This window comes from Struthio camelus, chromosome 5 (assembly GCF_040807025.1).
Source record: "Struthio camelus isolate bStrCam1 chromosome 5, bStrCam1.hap1, whole genome shotgun sequence".
In the NCBI taxonomy this organism is placed as follows: domain Eukaryota; kingdom Metazoa; phylum Chordata; class Aves; order Struthioniformes; family Struthionidae; genus Struthio; species Struthio camelus.
The window spans coordinates 23,803,908-23,822,549 of NC_090946.1; the positions used below are offsets into that span (position 1 = coordinate 23,803,908).

General features: G+C 35.2%; 1 protein-coding gene across 20 annotated transcripts in view; it reads right to left on the minus strand.

Annotated features, from left to right (window-relative positions):
• Positions 1 to 18,642, minus strand: part of SBF2 (SET binding factor 2) — a 286,083-nt gene that overhangs the window by 103,670 nt on the left and 163,771 nt on the right. For all 20 annotated transcript variants that reach the window (XM_068945065.1, XM_068945055.1, XM_068945054.1 and 17 more), the window contains 6 exons: positions 17,239 to 17,352; positions 16,553 to 16,681; positions 15,695 to 15,793; positions 10,236 to 10,440; positions 7,726 to 7,835; positions 5,804 to 5,953 (listed from right to left, as the gene is read on the minus strand). In XM_068945065.1, coding sequence (XP_068801166.1) covers positions 5,804 to 5,953; positions 7,726 to 7,835; positions 10,236 to 10,440; positions 15,695 to 15,793; positions 16,553 to 16,681; positions 17,239 to 17,352 — 807 coding nt within the window. The remainder of the gene's footprint in view (positions 1 to 5,803; positions 5,954 to 7,725; positions 7,836 to 10,235; positions 10,441 to 15,694; positions 15,794 to 16,552; positions 16,682 to 17,238; positions 17,353 to 18,642) is intronic.

Here is an 18,642-nt window from a genome sequence, read left to right on the forward strand (position 1 = left end):
TTTGGCTCACTTAAATAAAACCATGATTACATCTAATATGATGAAAAAGATTAAATTGTTAAGAACTGATGAGTAATCATGCCCAACTTACGAGAGATCTCATTTTATCAACATTTAATTATTTTCTTAATCAGTATTTGATTCTTCATAATTATTTTCTAAGATTTTTGTTCTTCATTTGTTTTTTTCCCATTTTTGCAAACAATGGTAACAGAAATAAGTGTGGCCCTGTAAAACTCCCATGATTTCTCTTCATCATATATTTTCCATGCTTTAAAATACCTTAAAATATTTTCTAATATTGCTGCTGTTCAAACGTCACTTCTGAGAGTCTCTGCTTCCAGGAACACAAGTCAAATTGAGTAACAAAAAGCAAGCCATAAAAAAAATGACTGAAAGAGACCTGTTACAACCTTCCAAAATAAAGACGTTTGACAACACAGTTTGCAACATAAAATATGAGAAATGCTGGTTAATTTAACCTTTATACTGCCAAGAATTTGAATCACATGATACACACATGGTATTACTCCCGGGGGTAATAAAGTCTTTCTTGTTACTGGACAGTGTTCTCAAAAGACTGAATTCTGAGAACTGACTGACAACTTTTAAACTTTATCTGGTGGCAGAATAGATTACCAAAGATATTTGCATAAGAAAAATGAATTTAACATTGTTTGTAGAAGGCCAGGTTATTATCTGGTATGTGAAAGCTTTTTCCAAAGCAGGCAATGATAAGCGCTAAAAAGCAGCCCATATTATACCAAAGTGATACAGAAGGGTTGCAAGAGAACTTCTAGAGGCAAAATTAATCCATATTATCTATCATATGCTTTTAGCCACGGCTGGAGAAAAGTTGCTGGCCCAGACGGACCCTCGATCTAATCTAACGCAAGTTAAGTTTTTAATTTTACTCTGGCTGCTACTAAGACATCCTGCAGTTGTTTTTTATACTGTATACTCTAAATATACTCAGTATACTCCAACTAAAATTGGATGACAAACGAACAAAAGCATTAAGAGCAGTACTTTTAATATCTAATGACTGCTACTACAAAAAGCCTTAAAATGTATTAGACATTATCTAAAGTGCTTAAATGGTAACAGCTTGCCTACTGCTAAAGAAACTTCTCAGATATGCTAGTTTAGCAGATGTGTATTCACATAGATGTGACACTGGAGCAAGCCAGGATCTAAGATAGCATTGCTGACTCAGAGGTTGTCAGATTAAACCATATCGCTATGAGACCTTACCCCTTTTCTTATACTTAAGGGCCAGAATTTTGAAAATATTTATATACTTAAGACAGTTTTATGCACTTTACTCCCCCTAGAATCTAATCATATTTAGATTAAGCTCTCAGGCAATTGGGGCACAAATGTTTTCAGATTTGACACATATTTGCTAAAGTACGGTATTAATACACAGTTATGTCAATATTATGGGACACCATCTCACACAGGCAGGTGTTGTATTGCATCATTTAGCTTTGTGAGTTTTTTTTTTTTTATGAAAATTTTTATCTATTCCAACTACCAAAGGAAGCTAGTTCATGACCCCTATATAGGTGAAGAGAATTTTTTCCTCCAGTAAAGCGGGGGGGGGAAGGAAATCAGGAAATCAGGAAATCCTCATTGTTATTGTTCAGTACTTCATGCAAATTAATAATAATATCTTTTTAATATAAAATTATTAATTGTGATCATCAAGTACTCTCCAGCTATACAGTGGGAGAACGTATAATTTTCAGGCTCTTTTTTGTCTCTATTGTTTTATCAAAGTAAGTGCTGCTATGTTCAGCAGATAGAGAGTTAGTTCACTTGATGCTGCCAGAGTAAATCAGAGGCGTGGAAAAGAGAGAGAGACAACTGAAAACCTGGTTTTCAGGAAAACAAACAAACAAACAAACAAACAAAACAAACTTGGTTTTCTCCAACTGAAAACTTGGACAATTCATGCTGTTTCTTTGAAAAGAGTTAATGAGAAGTATGCAAATTCAGCCTTGACATAGTTTTTTCTATTATTTCTTAATTAGTAGTTAAAAATAAAATGTGTTGCTGTAAATATAATTATGAAATAAAATGTGTTCCTCTGGTAAGAAATGCCATTTTTAGTGGTAAAATAATTAAGTATTGGTCACCTTTTCTTAAAGGTCAAAGAAAAACATTTTGTTACAGAAAATTTAAAAGAAAGACATTGTAAATAGAATTTTACATGGAATTGCATATACATATTGCATATATATACTTGTGCATGCAAGTAACCACAGCAGCAGAAAGCAAACACAATTGAAATTGTTTCCAAAGAAATACTTGCATGTTTTTCACAGTACAGTGCTATCTGTATGAATAAACTGTGAATTAGTACATTATTTTTACAGTACTGTAGATGGCCTGTAACGGTAATTTAGCTAAATAACCTAAGTAACATAGAACATAATACTTCCCTTTTGCTATCATAGGTACTGTACTGGAAGTTGCTTTAGAAGCTTATCAAAGTTCATGATTTGTCAGGGGAAAAAATTCTTACTCAGGGAATGAAAAGAACAGTCTTAAGCAGTGGCCAGTCCATGACGACTGGTAGGACAGATAAAAGCAATAATTGGGGATTTAATTGCAGTAATAGCCTCATCAGAAGACATCTGCTTTAATCAATGAGATATATAATCTCCATGTCCTTTTGGACTTCCTACTACTAGGAATGACCAAAAATATTTATTTCATTTGTATTTCGGCAAGCAGCAGATTGTCAGTGCTTCCCAGAGAAACAGAAACAGTAAACTGTTTTTAACACTTCACTACTGACCTATTGCATCGTGCCTTACCTTAACTGTATTTGTAAAGCTACCTATAGTCTACTACATGTAACTGCCTACCTGCTAAATAAGGCAGATTAACATGAAACTCTACTGTACTATTCTATATACCGCAGGCCTAACAAAAATCTGCATTGAGGTCCTGCCTGCTACCTTCAAACTTTAAAAAGGCTAAAGAAGAATCTTGCAAAGGAAAGCCACACTAACTGAGAGGCTCAAACTGACAAACATCACAGATCTGGAGAAGCCCAAGTTTTGCCACCTCTGGCAAAATCCGTGAAATGCTTCTCCTGCCCCTTGCAGTTGCAAAATGGCCAGAGATTGGACAGTTGAGGAAATATATCCCAAGTATAATTTTTCAATTTAAAAATGCAGCTATTAACTTGAAGCAGCGGTATGAATATTTTATTCCTCTTCCTTAATCTACTTTCATATACTATGCTGATAGACATTTCAGAAAAGAGATAATGAGACTGGTAGCAACATATATGGTGGATTATTACTAGCACTGTGTTAACATACCACTTGTCATCTACCAAGCAATATACAGAACATATAGCAGGTCTGAAGAAAGCATCTGACTTTCATTTTTGGGGACCGAAGTAAAATATCAGAACAAACTTTAACAAAAGAAAAAAACCCTGACACCAAGCAAACAGGAAAATCTTTGAACAGTAAAGGAGAGATCTAATAAACTTGTAAAATGTCATCTTTCTGATTTTGAAATATGTGGCACTGTGCACAGTAAGACAAAGATTGAATAAATGCCAACACTACAGTCTCTTCTTCAAAAGAAATTTTCAGGAATAGTCAACCTGTATCTCTAGAAATACATGCGGTTTGCAAACAAGTCATGTGTCCAGTAGCAGAGGCTTGGTGGCTGAAAGGGGAGCATCAGATTTCATACCTGCATGAGAAAGTGAGCCAGGAGAGGTTGGTAAGGCTGGTATTTCCAAGGGAAATCCATCATTCTGGGCCCTGCTGCACACACGTTCCAGCTCAGCCCACAATGTAGAGCAGAAAGCCAGTGCTCTCGCCAACCTGTGACCTGCTCCTGGGGCTCTCCCTTCCTCTCAGCTTTTTATATTGGCTGTTATGTGTGTCCTGGCCACAAGAACATTTAGGTTGGTATCTTATAGAAACCAATGGAAACATGCAGTGAGGTTAAGAAAAAAATCTGTGACAAGATGTATGACAGCATAAAGATGGAGCAAGGCAGTTTCTACAGTTCCAATAGTTCAGTGCGGTCTTAAAGTAATACTGTAATCTAACTCTTCTAAAAAAATGTCATCATAATTAATGTGGTATTTCCTTAAATCTCAAATACATCTTTGGTAAGATCGTATTTCTTAAATTAGATTTTTGTATCTTTTTAAACAGATACTGTTTAAATTGCTTGATCTCATGACCTGCAGCTAACAGAATTAATGTCTCTCTAGCAAAATGTTGACTTGCTGAGCTCTACTGCAGCAAAGGCAAACTCACTTAAAAAGTTCTTGTAGCATCACAACTGTTATACTGTATTTTTGCCTTTAACTGACACAGGGAAGCTCCAAAACGTCGTAATTTACACATTGTTCCAAATAAACCCATTGAGAAAGTACACAGACAAGTTACAAATCATGCTTTTATCTTAATAAATAATTCCATATGTCATAAAAGTAATTGTACTGAATACTTTCTTGTAACTAGCTGCCCAGTGTCAGGAGTTCAGATGCTTTCATACTGGCTGAGCTTACTACTGAGAAATGGAAATTTCCATTTTACATTTTCAAAGATACAAAGGAAGTATTTGGGGGTAAAAAAAAGGGTAAAAACTGCACCTCTGTACTCCACACATTTGTTTCCTCTGCATGATTTGAGCCATGTTTGCTGGCTTTACTGAGAAAAATAAGTCATTTTATTTTCCTTCTGTATGACTTTAGACCTACTCATCTGCATGAACATCAAGGTCCTCCTTGAGCCTTCAAATCATTGTCAAGAAAGCATCAATTCCTCTCCAAGAGGAAAACTGGATTTTATTGCTTTATTAAAATGTGATGCCAACATTTTTTTCCTCAATAAAGGAAATTCCTCATTTTCTTCTGCAATCTCTTTCGTACTCAAATATGGTAAACAAAAGGGGCTCGTATTTCCTTCCTATTCTCTATAAACATCTCTAGATTTTTTTCTGGGAACAATCACCAGTGTACGATTAAAATTTGTGGCACGTTTAGATGATTCTGGGTTCTTATTCGAAAAAGGATTTCTGTGCTCAGAATACATAGCAGGTGCAATATTCTGTGTGTCATGATTTTAGGCAGAGAAACGCAGTGTCACAGATATCTTCAGTTCTCCTCCGAATGTCAAAAGAAGTCATACATATTTTTTACTCCCATGGGTAGCTGCTACCAGATGTTGATGTTTACTTATCATAAATTTTTTTTTAATTTATCAGTAGAATAACGTAGTATGTAAACTGAAAACTCCTTCAGAGAGCCTCTGACAAACTAAGAATCATAAAAGCAGGCACTGCTCTTTTTTCTTGAGTTCTGTTTGTACTTCTACAAAACAGGATAAACTTACATTTTGTTTAATTGAGCAGTGGTAATACACATTTCAGAAGCTTATAGGTGGAAATCCCTAGAAAAGTTAACATCCATTCAACATAAAAGAATACTTAAAAGCTATTAAGATAAATCACTTCAATAGTTACCAAAACTAAATTAAATCTGAATTATTTATAACAGATCATAATTTTCTTTCTGCTTTTAAAAGATCAAGCAGATCTGCGCAGACCTGGGCATTCTGTCCTTTATCCTTCCAACTACAGAAGGTCTTAAATCCTGCCAGGTAGTATCTACTAGATCACTGTAGTACAATATCCTACAACTCAATTATTTTGCTTCTCTGTATCACTACAAACAATTTTTGGCTTATTATAACCCAGGAGTTTTGTGGAAGGACTTGGAAACAACCAAAAAGAACAAAATCCTTACATACTGTACCTGTAAAGCACAGTTCATCATTCGTACTATGTAGTCAAACTGCTGATGGTCCAGTATTGCTCGATTTTGTTTAACGTGCAGGCCTAATTCCTGTGTCAGGCAGTGCCGAGCTGCCTTTCCTTTTAGGGCTCTCAGAGCAGCAGGCAGTGTCTAGAAACAAGAAAACCCAACCTCATTAAAACAAAATGAAATGATATCAAAGTACTCAATATTATTAATTCTTTATCAAGAAAATGACATTCTAATAAAGTATATACCTGAATGACTTCATAGCTTGAATATCAAAACTTAACATAATGGACTCAAGCTAATCAGCCATTAAGTATTAATTTTTTCTCTTTTTTTTTCAAATGTATTAAACAGTATTTCTCACCTACATACCTCAATGAAAACACTCAAATACAGAGAGGCATTGAATGGACATGAATGCATAAATGGATCACTGAGCATGAAAGTATGTATTCTGTCTGTATAAACCTGGCCAAGTCTCAAGTTAGCATATCAAGACCAGCTAGCATGTTTTCTGATAAGCAGTGTATGATAAATGGTTTTAGAAGAAGCATATCACTCATAGCACTGAGGCCCCAAGACTGTTACAGCTGATCCTAAATCAACATCCAAAAAATTGTTATACCAATCCTATAAAGATGTGGTAAGTGCTACATTAGTTGTTTTCAATTGTTTCATTTTAGATTATATTCAATGGGCAGCAAAAGATAATTAAGAAAAGGTCGCCTATTGTCAAAAGACAAATCTGCTATGCAGGAGGACCACAAGCATTATTGAAAATTTCTAGGTGCCCACAAGCTGAAAGAGGTTAAAAGCTACTGTTTTACACACATATCAAAACTGTGAAAAGCTACACGTTTTATTAGGATTTTTCCCATATGTTCACAGTGGCGTGGTAACAGTGCTTCCACAATGTATCTTGTAAATCAAAATATGCTACTTTTCTATTTTGAATGGCACAACCTCAGAGATATATACCTAATACCCTTCTGAGAAATCTAAGAATTTCTTAAAATAACTTTACAATCATTTTCATATGCAGAATTAAGCTTGAGTATATGCCATTTACACTTACAGTAGGTCATGAGACTAGTAGATTTTAAATCCATTCCCAGTTCAATCTTAAAATCTATTCCTGAGTATTACATGGTCTGGTTTATTCCACCAAATTAAATTAAATCTTTTTATCTATCCCTTAAACGTAAGGGGTGGGGTGGGGGTGGGGGGGCGAGGAGGGGAGAAGGAGTAAGTAAAGTTCTGGTTTGGGCTTTTTTCAATTTTTTTCCTTAGCATATTACAGCATACTTTTGTATACTGATATGCTCTACAATCAATAACTGAAAACTTCAAAAACTGCAATCTATAAAAACTGACGATATCGTAATGCGAAAAAGTAAGAACACCATGGATAACTCACTAGCACATTTTACTAAAAATGGGCATGCCAAGTATTTACATTTACCTCTGTGTTCTGTCAAATTATTGCTTTTTGAAAACAGTAAAATTATTTTCACCAAAAATTTCAAAAGAGCACTAGCTGACAGTGAAGTGACTATGTCTGTCTTTTGTTCACATTCCTCATGATTAACACTGTTAGAGCAATACACATTCCTTTAAAAAATATCAGTGGAACACACTATGTATAATAGTAATACAATTAAGCAAAGAGAGCATCAATACACCCATTTAGTATTGCAAATAGGTTTTCAAATGTATTAGCTGCATATTACAGATGGTATTGCATTTAAATAATTAGTTTTATTGCTTACTTTATTCATGTAAATGACTAAAAACAATCATTAGCTTTAGAAAGACAAGACTTGTAAATGGAATTTGTGAAAAGGTGCCAGTCACCACTGGCTCACTAAAAGAAGTGGATGCTTGTTTGGAAAAGTTAACATCTTGTTTATTACCTTTTCAGTCTCCAAAAATTTGTTTTCAAAAATGAATGAGATGCAGTTTCTAACAACTTCCAGCCTTTGAGCACTGTTGAAAACTGTACTTCCTTTTTCCATTATGGAAACTAACAAAGAAAAAGAAGAACATACACCTGTGAAACATCTTTTGCAAGAGCCCGAAAGAATACTAGTCAGTTCTTCATGAAAAAACTTTTAACATGGTGACCATAGTATTCTGTTAAGTGTCAGTAAGTAGGCACATACAGAAAGGAACACAGAATCCGAAGTCTTCAGATTTTCTGTGCCACCTGAAGATGATAATGCTCTGAATTTTAACTAGGGCAGTTGACTCTCTTTACCACTTGTTCCATTTGTCTTATACAGGCACAACTTGGTTCCAATTGCTAAAACTCAATATAATCACATTAACATACTAATAAAATATATAAATGAAAAATAAAAAGATATATATGTAAATACACACACCTGTTGCTCAGTGAATAAATCTTGTATGTAGCTGCAGAACACTATTTTGTCCCTAAGGAATTCCGGTGTGCATATGTTTGAGGACAAAAATTCTGAAAATAAACTGGCCAGGTTAAGAATTCTGTGACATGGAATAAAACCGGACAAGCTGGTTCTCTTATCTAGATTCCAGTGTGTGGAGTTCTAAAGATTTTCTTAGGGTGGTGTTTTGCTCTGAATTTTCAAGAAAATTCGGAATGGAAGTTCTAGCATTCTGTTTTTCTATTTAGCATCAAGTAAATAGAATATACAAGTAGACTTGCCCTTCCTGTAGCACCTAATGAGCGCACCTAATATCTAAGGATTTTGACACAGAAGATGGTGTGAAAAACTGTACCTCGAAAAAATACTAAACTTGGACATAAAAATAAGTTTTTTTTTTTCTATTGCATTTAACCTGGAAACATTTTTAAAGAAAGGTAATAGAATAGAACTATATACCATTTACATTTTCTAGAGGTAATGCAATTTGATGATATAGTCAACATTAAAAGCAGGTAAATGGAGTTTATTCTCTTCTTATATAAATCCAAAGAGAAATAGGGCTGGAGGTGGCCTCAAGAGGTCATCTAGTTCATCCTGCTGTCCCCAGACAGGATCAACTCTATTTATGTTACTCCTGATGTTTGTCTAACATGTTCTCAAAGCTCTGCAATCACCGAGGCTCCATGGCTTCACAAGAAATCCATTCAAATGCCTCATTATCCTCATTTTACAAAGTTTTTCCTGACATATAACTCGAATCTTCTGTGCTGCAATTCCAACAATTATTTCTCATCACTATGCATTATTCCCTTCCTCTTTTTAACAGCCTCTTATGTAATTGAAGGCTGTTACTGTGTGTCCTCTCAGTCTTCTATTTTTCAGTCTAAACAACTCTCATTCTTTCCATGTAGGTCACGTTCCCCAAACCACTGGTCATTCTTGTAGCTTTCTTCTGGACTCCCTCCAATAGAACCAAAAATGGAGACAGTCTGCCAGCATCCAAAAATGGATACAAACAGTCCGGTCGAGGTCATACTGAGTACAACAAAAGGATTTCTCCATGGGGTTCACTGACTGTACTCCTGTTTATACATCCTAGTAAGATGTTTGCCTTTTTTTGCAATAGCTTGATATTGTTGTCTCATGTTTGCCCTATGACCTGTTACAACCCCCAAGTTGATTTCTGAAGAACTGTTGCCTACTCAGTTGATGATTCCTATGTAAGTACAGCACCCCACTTACAGAAAAACAGCAGAAAAGGACAAAATTCAGAGACCGGATCTCTAATTTTTCAGAATTGATTTGAATTCTGAGCTGACCTTTCAATAACTTTGCAAGCTCTGCCAGCTTCGTGACTCCTGCAAGATAGTTGTTCATGCCATCATCCAGACTGATGAGTATGAATAGGATGAATAGAATTTTTCTGTTGATTAAACTGAATTATTGTTAAATATCTATTAAAATTAAATGGACTGGTCTACAATGCCTACATCTGCTGTTTAAAGATATATATTCCTTTTTTCTGAGAGACAGACATTATGTTTGGTCTTTCTCCAGTTTTCCGGTAATATAGCTCTTCTACAAGTGTCAAAGGAGAAACCTGAACAGTTCAAAGATTTTTTCAGCCAGTTCAACTGTCCTGTGGTGATATTCATCACACATAGATGAGCAGAAAATATCTAACGTATTAGTTCTGAGATCAAATCCTTTTTTGTTTTTATTAATTATACCAGTCACATTCTAGATGTTCAACTTCTCATTAAAAGCTGATGCAAAAATGTTTTTAAAAATGCAAAGGGAAACATTCAAGTTTATGAACTAAAGTTTACTATCACCACTAAAAATACTGCATTAATAAGAAATTGGGAGAAACAAATTGCAGCCATGTTAATTAGGTCATCAGATCTTCCCTCCCCTAGAAAGGCGGGCATTACTTTTTGAGTCAGTTACAGGGTTGGACTCTGTCTTGGATGACCAATATATAAACTGGGTAACCTACCCACAGTGCAACCTACCTACAGGTGGGCCAGCAGGCACCACACACTTCTTATCCACCCGAGTGGCAGGTGGGGTGCTCTGATTTCTAGCGAGGCCTTCCTGAATCAGCTCGTGAACCCGGCCCTCGTTAATCTGGGGGAACGGGAGGATATGGACACGCAAGTGGGAGCCCTCGGTAGGCCGTGGCACTTTCTGGAACGCTATGTGAGGGTTTGGATTCTCCTGCAATCCAAAAGCACAACATGACACACAAATGTGTTACTTTATATCAGCATTTCATTCACCAACCACTTCACATCCCAGAACACAAGGAACAAACCCCAAGGAACTGGCTGCATTACAGAGGAACTCATTTCACTTCACAGCTGGTGTTAAATCAGAGATGTAATAAAACCCTATAGAAGCTCTTCATTTTGCAGGCAGAGGATGTTGGGCAAAAAAGGTCCCATTTTGTTGATGCTTTGCATATCTGTTACACCTAAAGCCAAAGAATCAAAATATCTAACAGCTCGCTAATATCACTTTCAAAATTCCTATCAGCCTTGATCCATGAACTTTAACATTTCCAATCTCATTAAAAGCTTTTATAAAATTATTTCTGTCAACATCCAAAGTAACTCAAAAAAAGAGAGAGAGCAAATGAAAATCACTTCTTAAGTCACTTTTATGCAACTTGATGAATATTTGGGATTTAAGTAGAATATAATTCATTCAGGTCCTCTTCACCAAGTAACCAGAAATATTCTCATCTTGATGAAGTTTTCAAAGTGAAAATTCATTTACAAAAAAAAGGGTCTAAGGCTTCATTAGGTACCAATTTTCTATCTTCTACATGACCCATATAAATATCTCATATAGCTCACCGTTTGCACAAAAAAAAGAAAAAGACTAATACAAGTGATGAAAGAGAGGAATTGACGGCCCGAGCTATAAGCGAAGTAAAATGAAGCTGTGAAATAGGATTTTGGTGCTTCCTAAAAGGACAGAAAAGTCTTCCGTTGTTGCAAAGACCACAGGAATTTCCACTGTGAAGATAAATTTTTGCCTGCAGTCATATCTCACTCACTCTTTATGCTCTTTGTTTTCTTTTTATTTAAAAGAATATGTAATAAGTAGCCCTGAAGAAGGCTTTTACGTTTGCTTTTGAGTTTTCTTGGGGAGGTCTTCAGAATAAAAAAACCCAAAAATCTCGGTTTCACATTGCAGAACTCTTTAACTTACTTGTTTTACCAAAACAATTACTACATCTGCTACTACATAATTACTGTATTTGCCTTGTTCTTGACATTAATATGCAGTACTGTAATACTAAAGACAGTAGCAAAGTATGTCCTATACCATACAACAGAGCTGCTTCAGATATGTGGGATATCTGACTTCTTTCTCTGTGTATGTATGTATGCTCCCTCAGCATCTGTCAATCCCAACGTCAGTGCAATGTGTTCCTGTTACGTGGACACACATCTTCTGCACCTGGTGTTCAGTAATTGGAAAGATCCTGTGTATCACAAACAACTAAATTTCACTCTCCACATTGTTTTCAACTTGTCTAAAATATACTTTCCAGAAAGATGTCCAGAGTTTATCTGAAGAGATAGGAAGATATCATATGAAGTTATGAGAATTCACCATTTCTTATAATATCCTCCTTAAATAGTTGATTATCTCTCCTGTTTGTTTTTTGTCTTGCTCCAAGTTCTACCTTTCCCAAAATACAGCAGAGATCTGAATTTTCCACAAGGATTCTACTACCACTGTTAATAGGATCACATCTCACAAGGCCTGAGTACGGTGAAGATCAATCAATCAAAACAGGATTTTTTTTTTCCTCTTCATTCATATATGACAGGTTGTTATTCATCACGTTTGAATTCAATCTTAGGCAGCTTGATTCTATGCTATTACTTATTACTGGTATGTACCATTGCCAAAGAGTGCTATTCAATGCAATAGGTTTCCGTTGTACAAGCACAACTAGCTTGCATTAAAACTCAAAAACAGGAGCTAGCTTAGTACTTTCATTTACAGGAGCACAAGGCAACAAGGAAACCAAATGCCTCGACTTTAAAATAGCAGTCAAAACAAACAAGCTACTAAGCCATACAAATTCTTTGCAGAGAGTTTAAAGAAATGAGCCAAAAATCTAGCTGTGAGGATGACAGTAGCAGATACCAGTAGGAGCAAGGCAGAGATAGGGAAAACAACTTCAGGAGAGGTGATAGCTATTCTCCTCTTCTGGCTTTTTCCTATTATATTTCATCTATCTCACATTCCATTTATGGAGAAGAGAGATCCAGAAGAAAGATATGTAAAGAGTTACTGTCTTCTTGGACATCACATACCTAATACCTGCTCTATATGCAATGACATACAGATGGGGAATGCAAGTGTAATGTCTTCAACCACTAAGGCAATGTATGTTGAAAAACTACTCTAGATTTACCAGCTAGAATAATACAAACATAACTGCTCCCTAACAAACCATGTTTCTCACATATAACTAGTCTGTCACGGCTACAATATAACGACTATCAAAATTGTGGAACAAGATGTCAAAATATGCCATTCAGCAAGTTTAAATCAGACGACTCTAGGCATGATTTTAAAAGCAACGCTATCCATCACAGTGCTTTATTTCAAGGATAGCTGTATGCATAACTATTGAAAATATGACTTTTAAATATACTAAGTTACTGATGATCGCTTGTAATAGTAGCAATCCAGCCATAATGATATAAACAAATCTCATCATAAGATAGATTAGAATGAATGAATTTTAACATGGATTTTAACAAATAATATGACTAAAAAGTTGCATATATGCACAGCTGCTTATGCTTTATAGGCTCTTTCTTTCTATAAAGGCTATGTATCCAACAGAAATAAACACAAACGTTCTCCATTTTCTTTGGAGTAATATAGTTTCATAATAACAGTTATACTTTTTTTTTTTTTTTTTTGGAAGAAAGTCAAAAATAAATATTCTCAGAAATACAGTCCTTAAATAATTCTACATTGACAAATCCATACCACTAATAATATTAGTTTAATTGTGTTCACTTTGTGAGAGAACAGAAATTTCTCTAGAAGATAAAAAAGATCAAGCTAAAAATTTGCAAGATGCACAGCCTAGCCTAGACCTGATGGAATATTATCACTACAAAACTCTACATATACTTACAATTCTGATTTGCAGCAAAGAGCGGTGACTTTTTTGCCCTTTCAGTGGGGATGGCATTTGGTCTAGAAGTGTAACAGCACAGGTGCAAACTTTCAGCCTTGGTGTCTTTCCATCCACTGAATATAGGTGTGCAATTTTCAATATATTTCCCTATATTATGAACCTATTTGTACTTCATCACACCTCCAGAGAACACTGACATCAGTTTGTGGTAAATTCTCAGAAAAGGAAGAGAATTTCTTGGACAACCTCTTTGCTCGAACACCACAAGGGTGTATGAAAGTGGAATTTACACAGGATAAACACACTTAACTAAAAAGAATATAGACAAGAATGTACAGACCAAACAAAAATGTAGTATAGCACTTAAAAACTCTCACTTAATTAGTCTTCACTTTCACTGCACAGCATGCAAGTTTCTAGCCCAAAAACTAAAGCAAAATCCAGGTTTAGGCCTTTATCTTCATCTGTGCTTTGTAGGCTAGACTTAAAAGGATCCTTAATCCTGTACTAAAGTTTTTCCAAGGAAATCTCAGAAAATGAATGGAGATATCTGGGTAGCATAAGGCCTTTTATGCTCTGAAGGTAAACATGGGACTTAGATCTGCTGCTGGAATTGATACATTGACCAATTAGAGCCAAAAATCTGTTCTCGTTTATTCAAGGTCTCAGTGAAATCAGAATGTGAAATTAAAATTCTAAAAACTTTTAATAAACATATTTAATAAAATATGAAAAAAAATCTAAAAAGCACAAATAATCTGCTTCATATTAGTCAATATTTATGGGATAGTACCACAATAATCATAGGCTCATAACACTAAAGCCCTAGCTCTTGGAGGAAAATTTCAAAAACTTTTAAAAAAATAAATTCATTTTAAAAGAACCTTTAGTGCAATACTCCTATTTTTTTTTCCTGCCATATCTTCCTCAAATTTGAATCCGCTTATCTCTGCCATCTGATCAAAAAGAGCTGGACTAGATTACTTCAAAATTTTCCACTGACTTTTTAATGAAACTAATGGAGGTCCTGAATGTTGCAAGGAACTCCCAAATAAAATACCTCCTGGCAATGATAACCCGGAAGAACCACCAGAGTTTGGAGAATGCTCTTTGCTATATAGTCACTGTTATTAAATTAGGAACTCGGAGGAAAAGAGAAAGATTTTGTGTGTGTGTGCGCACGCGCGTGCTCTCTGCATCTGTCTAAAGACATATACACAAATTCAGCAACTAAGGAAAATATTAAAAGCCAGACTAACCTCATTCCATATGCCTTACCATTCAAACATTCCAGTTACTTGAAATACACTGGTGTTTTTCCATCCACAATCTACTGGCACAAAAGACTGCTGAATGTACCAGTTGCAAAATTTTGGATTTTTTAAACTAAAGATTTTAATCTTTCCTGAAGCAGAGATTGCATGGACATTGACAAAATGTTTAAAGGTAATTCATTAAAACAAACAAAAATAAAATAAACAAACAAAAACACTTAGCAGTACTTAGTAATTACTGTGGTTTTTTATTTTTTTTATTTTATAAAAGTGTTACTGTAAATCAGTTTTTGGGAAGTCACACCTAAAAAGTGTTGATTGACTGCAAAGTACGTATTACTCTCTGGAATCTGAACTATGGCAGGAAGTATGAGGGGGAAGGAGATTAGTTGATGCCAAAAATATATATTTATATTTATATTTATATAGGCTGATGGAATGGTGAAAGAGTTTTTACAAAGGCACTCATTGGTAATTCAACTGTATAAGGGCATGACAGATGTTGCTTTATTTCAGGAATGCAAGAGTAAAACTGGAAATGGTATTCTAGGAAACCTACCAATTCCAAGAAACAACCTATAAGAAGTGAAATAGTTAGGGCCTGCTGAACACACAAATCATGAGCAGGGTTGCACGGTAGGAAAGATCTGCTGGAAGTATACACTATGCTAAGTGGCACATAAGGGCTTCATATGGAAAATTGTTGAGAGGCAGGAAAGGACACATAGTTGGCCTAGGTTGCAGCTGAGGAAGTAACAGTTTATAATATCTTACGTGAATACAAACTAAGAAAATAGTACGATAAGTAGCTGCAGTTAACAGGTAAATTACTAATATTAAAATTCCTAAACATGTACTAAATTTTTGATAATTAACGTTCCCAAGTCGTTAGCAACAATACAGATGCTGACTGCCACAAGTAGTCATTTCAGTTTTCAGACACTGGATCAGTAGCAATAAAGTGAATTTTCAATGGTATTATCTCAACTTTAAAGTGTAGCACGTATAACAAACTTACATTTTTGAAGAGCTGTTCCGCAAGTTCTCTAACATGCTTTATCATTTTTGGTGGATTACCTTCCTCAGCTTTAATCCTTTCAACTTCAAAGGCTACCAACTTGGAAGAAAAAAAAGAATAAAAATGTTTATAGTTCAACCAAAAATAATTTTTTTTCCAGTTTAAACTATGAAATGTTAAGTCTTAAACTGAAATTAAGCAAAGAGAACTGGGCAATGAAAAATCTCCTATGTCCTCATGCTCTGGAAAATGAAAGATTTTCACTTTCCTATAAAGCTTCTGCTATGGGATGAACCTCAATCTCCAGATTTTGCAGTCAAGAAAGTCTTACATACCTAAAACATTTCTTTAACCTTTCTAATACTGAAAGCTAAATTTCTCAGCCACACTTTACCAGAGTTAATACCAAATGCTATTTGTACGGCACATTCAAATAAAAAGCACCACAGTATAAATATGGCAATGCTTTTTAGAGGAGAAACTGTTTGTTCTAGTTTATACTGTTGGCTATGTCTTCAATAGTCCTCAATTACTTCTTCAATGTTTTTAAGAATATTATTTAATTATTCAAAATAATTCTGTATCAGCACAAATGATGCATTATGAAGTTTCAAACCTGACTATAGTAACAGAATTACAATAACTCAAACAAACGTTTAACTTTAGACATAGGAGCGGGGCAAGTGATTTCATGCAAGTGGGCTAGAAATGTATGCTTACTAGAGAACAAGAATTAAAAAGATTTATATAAATTCTATGAAATAGTAAAGATATAGAAGAACTTAAATTAGTTCTTCACAGGCTGAAATGTTGTAGGTACATTTCAAATTTACTTGGGAATACAGCAACAGTTTTCACCTCATCAAAAAGATCACAGGCTCTGAAAGGAGGACCCCTCTCTGACACAAAACCAGCAAATGCCATTCCATTGAGCACTTTTGTGAGGAAGTCATTCTCAATCAAGCCTCGCTGGCCCAAGAAGGCCGCCTGCAATAGAGACAGAAAAGAAATCTATGTATTTTATCATTATCAAAATTTCAATCAACTATCTATGTACTAGCAGCTAAACATTTTTCACCAGCTTATAGTACTACATGTTATTTCTAATTAAATCTTTTTATACCTAAATTCAGGAGTGATGTAAAGGGAAGTTTCATATACACATTTTAGAAATCTCACAAGTAACAGAAGTAGAAAAACAAGTACTTTCAAGTATTCTCCTTTAATTGCATCTATATTTTTTCAAAACATCTTAATTATTCCTCAAACTTTCCTTTGCTTTAAATCTTACCACGCTAACTTTGTTTCACGTTTCATCAACATCCCTACATTCAGTCCTACTGCACTGCAATGAAATAGCGCTGTGTCAAAACAGTGTGCTTATCATGTCTAAATAAGCTTTTGTATGTCAACAGCAAATGTAAAAATCTGAGATATAACTTGAAACCTTTTTTAACTTTAAAATCTGTTCAAGATGCAAGCTCATGGGAACAACTAAACACAAATAAATGCTAACTAAATATAAACAGCTGCTTCTCTTTTACCTTGTGGAAATGAATGACTGGCTCGGCATGAATTCTGATGAGCTGAAGACATGATCGGTATCCTTGGAAAAGTTGTGCAAATAGCCTAAGGAAGATTGCTCGCACTTCTTTATCCTGTAAGCAGTAATTGAACATGTTGTCAAAACCTTTTCTAAATTTTTCTCCTCTACACTTTGTATAAAGCTATCGTAGAAACGTTTACAACTTCATCAAACAATGCAGCAGTACAGCAGATGAAGTGGAGGTATGTGTACACATACACAGTCAGCTTATGGGAGGCTGCAGTTTCACTGACCTCTCTTTGGACAGCAATGTCATATTTAGTACATAACCACCCATATTCTCGTATTGCTCTTTTCCATGCCTGCACAGCAGTCTCAGGGCAATGCGAGCATAACTGCTTGGGCAGCCATGTGATGAACCAGACGAAGGAGATGATGTGAGTGGAAACTCATGCTAAATAAAGCAGAATTTTAACCTGGATTTATTCTCTGCGATAACTCAGGTGTCGCAGATAACTGTATCAGTCCTACTCAAGCAGTGTCATAGGAGTGAGTGTGAGTGGTAAGGAAGTGTAGCTGCCTAAGCTGGCATTGCTGCTGAGAGCAGTGTGTGTGGAACCAGGGTCAAAACCTCACAGACATCACTTTATTCTTAATAAACTACAGTTACAGCAGCTGAGGAGACTTCTCTAAGTTTGCTCAGCTACTTGTCTACGACTTTTCCAACTCAGCTGCTCGTGTCATCATTTGCCAGTCAACTTCAGCCAACATTAGCCAGGGTTAGTTTAAAAAGTTTAAAATAGTAGATCTTTAAAATCTTGGTTTATTTTGACTTAAATGAGTAAGGGAGCGCTTACAAAAACATTGACTGGTTAGTGGAAATGATAATGAACAGTTGGGGGCAGGCTTGGGGCAGTAACATCTTCAGTTGTCCCAGATGCAACTAGAAAAGATTGTGATCAAAATCCTGCATCACGTTATTTTATCTTACCTCAGGTACCTAACTAGACTGCACCGGCAGCTAAAGTCTGAGGTCCTAAAAGTTGTTTTAAGACCTCAGGCTTTACAATGTCTCAAAGGTATTTTTAAACAATCTTTAATTTGAAAAAATACAAGCAGTAAAGAACGTTAGACTAGCTAATCAAATTAGTAAATACAATGTAAGTTAAAGCTTGCAATCTTTTTTTTTTTTTTTTTTTTTTTAAAGAAAAACACTTATGTATCCAAAATATTCTACAAAAGCAGTCCTATTTTAATATTTTTTTTAAATGTCTTGTCTGTTCATTCTGCTTTGGAATATGATCAGTGTCACTCTGCTTTTAACTAATCACTTAGAGTTTTAACTTATTTGTTGTATTTACATGATACATTCCAGAATACATCTACACAACAAAAATGAGAT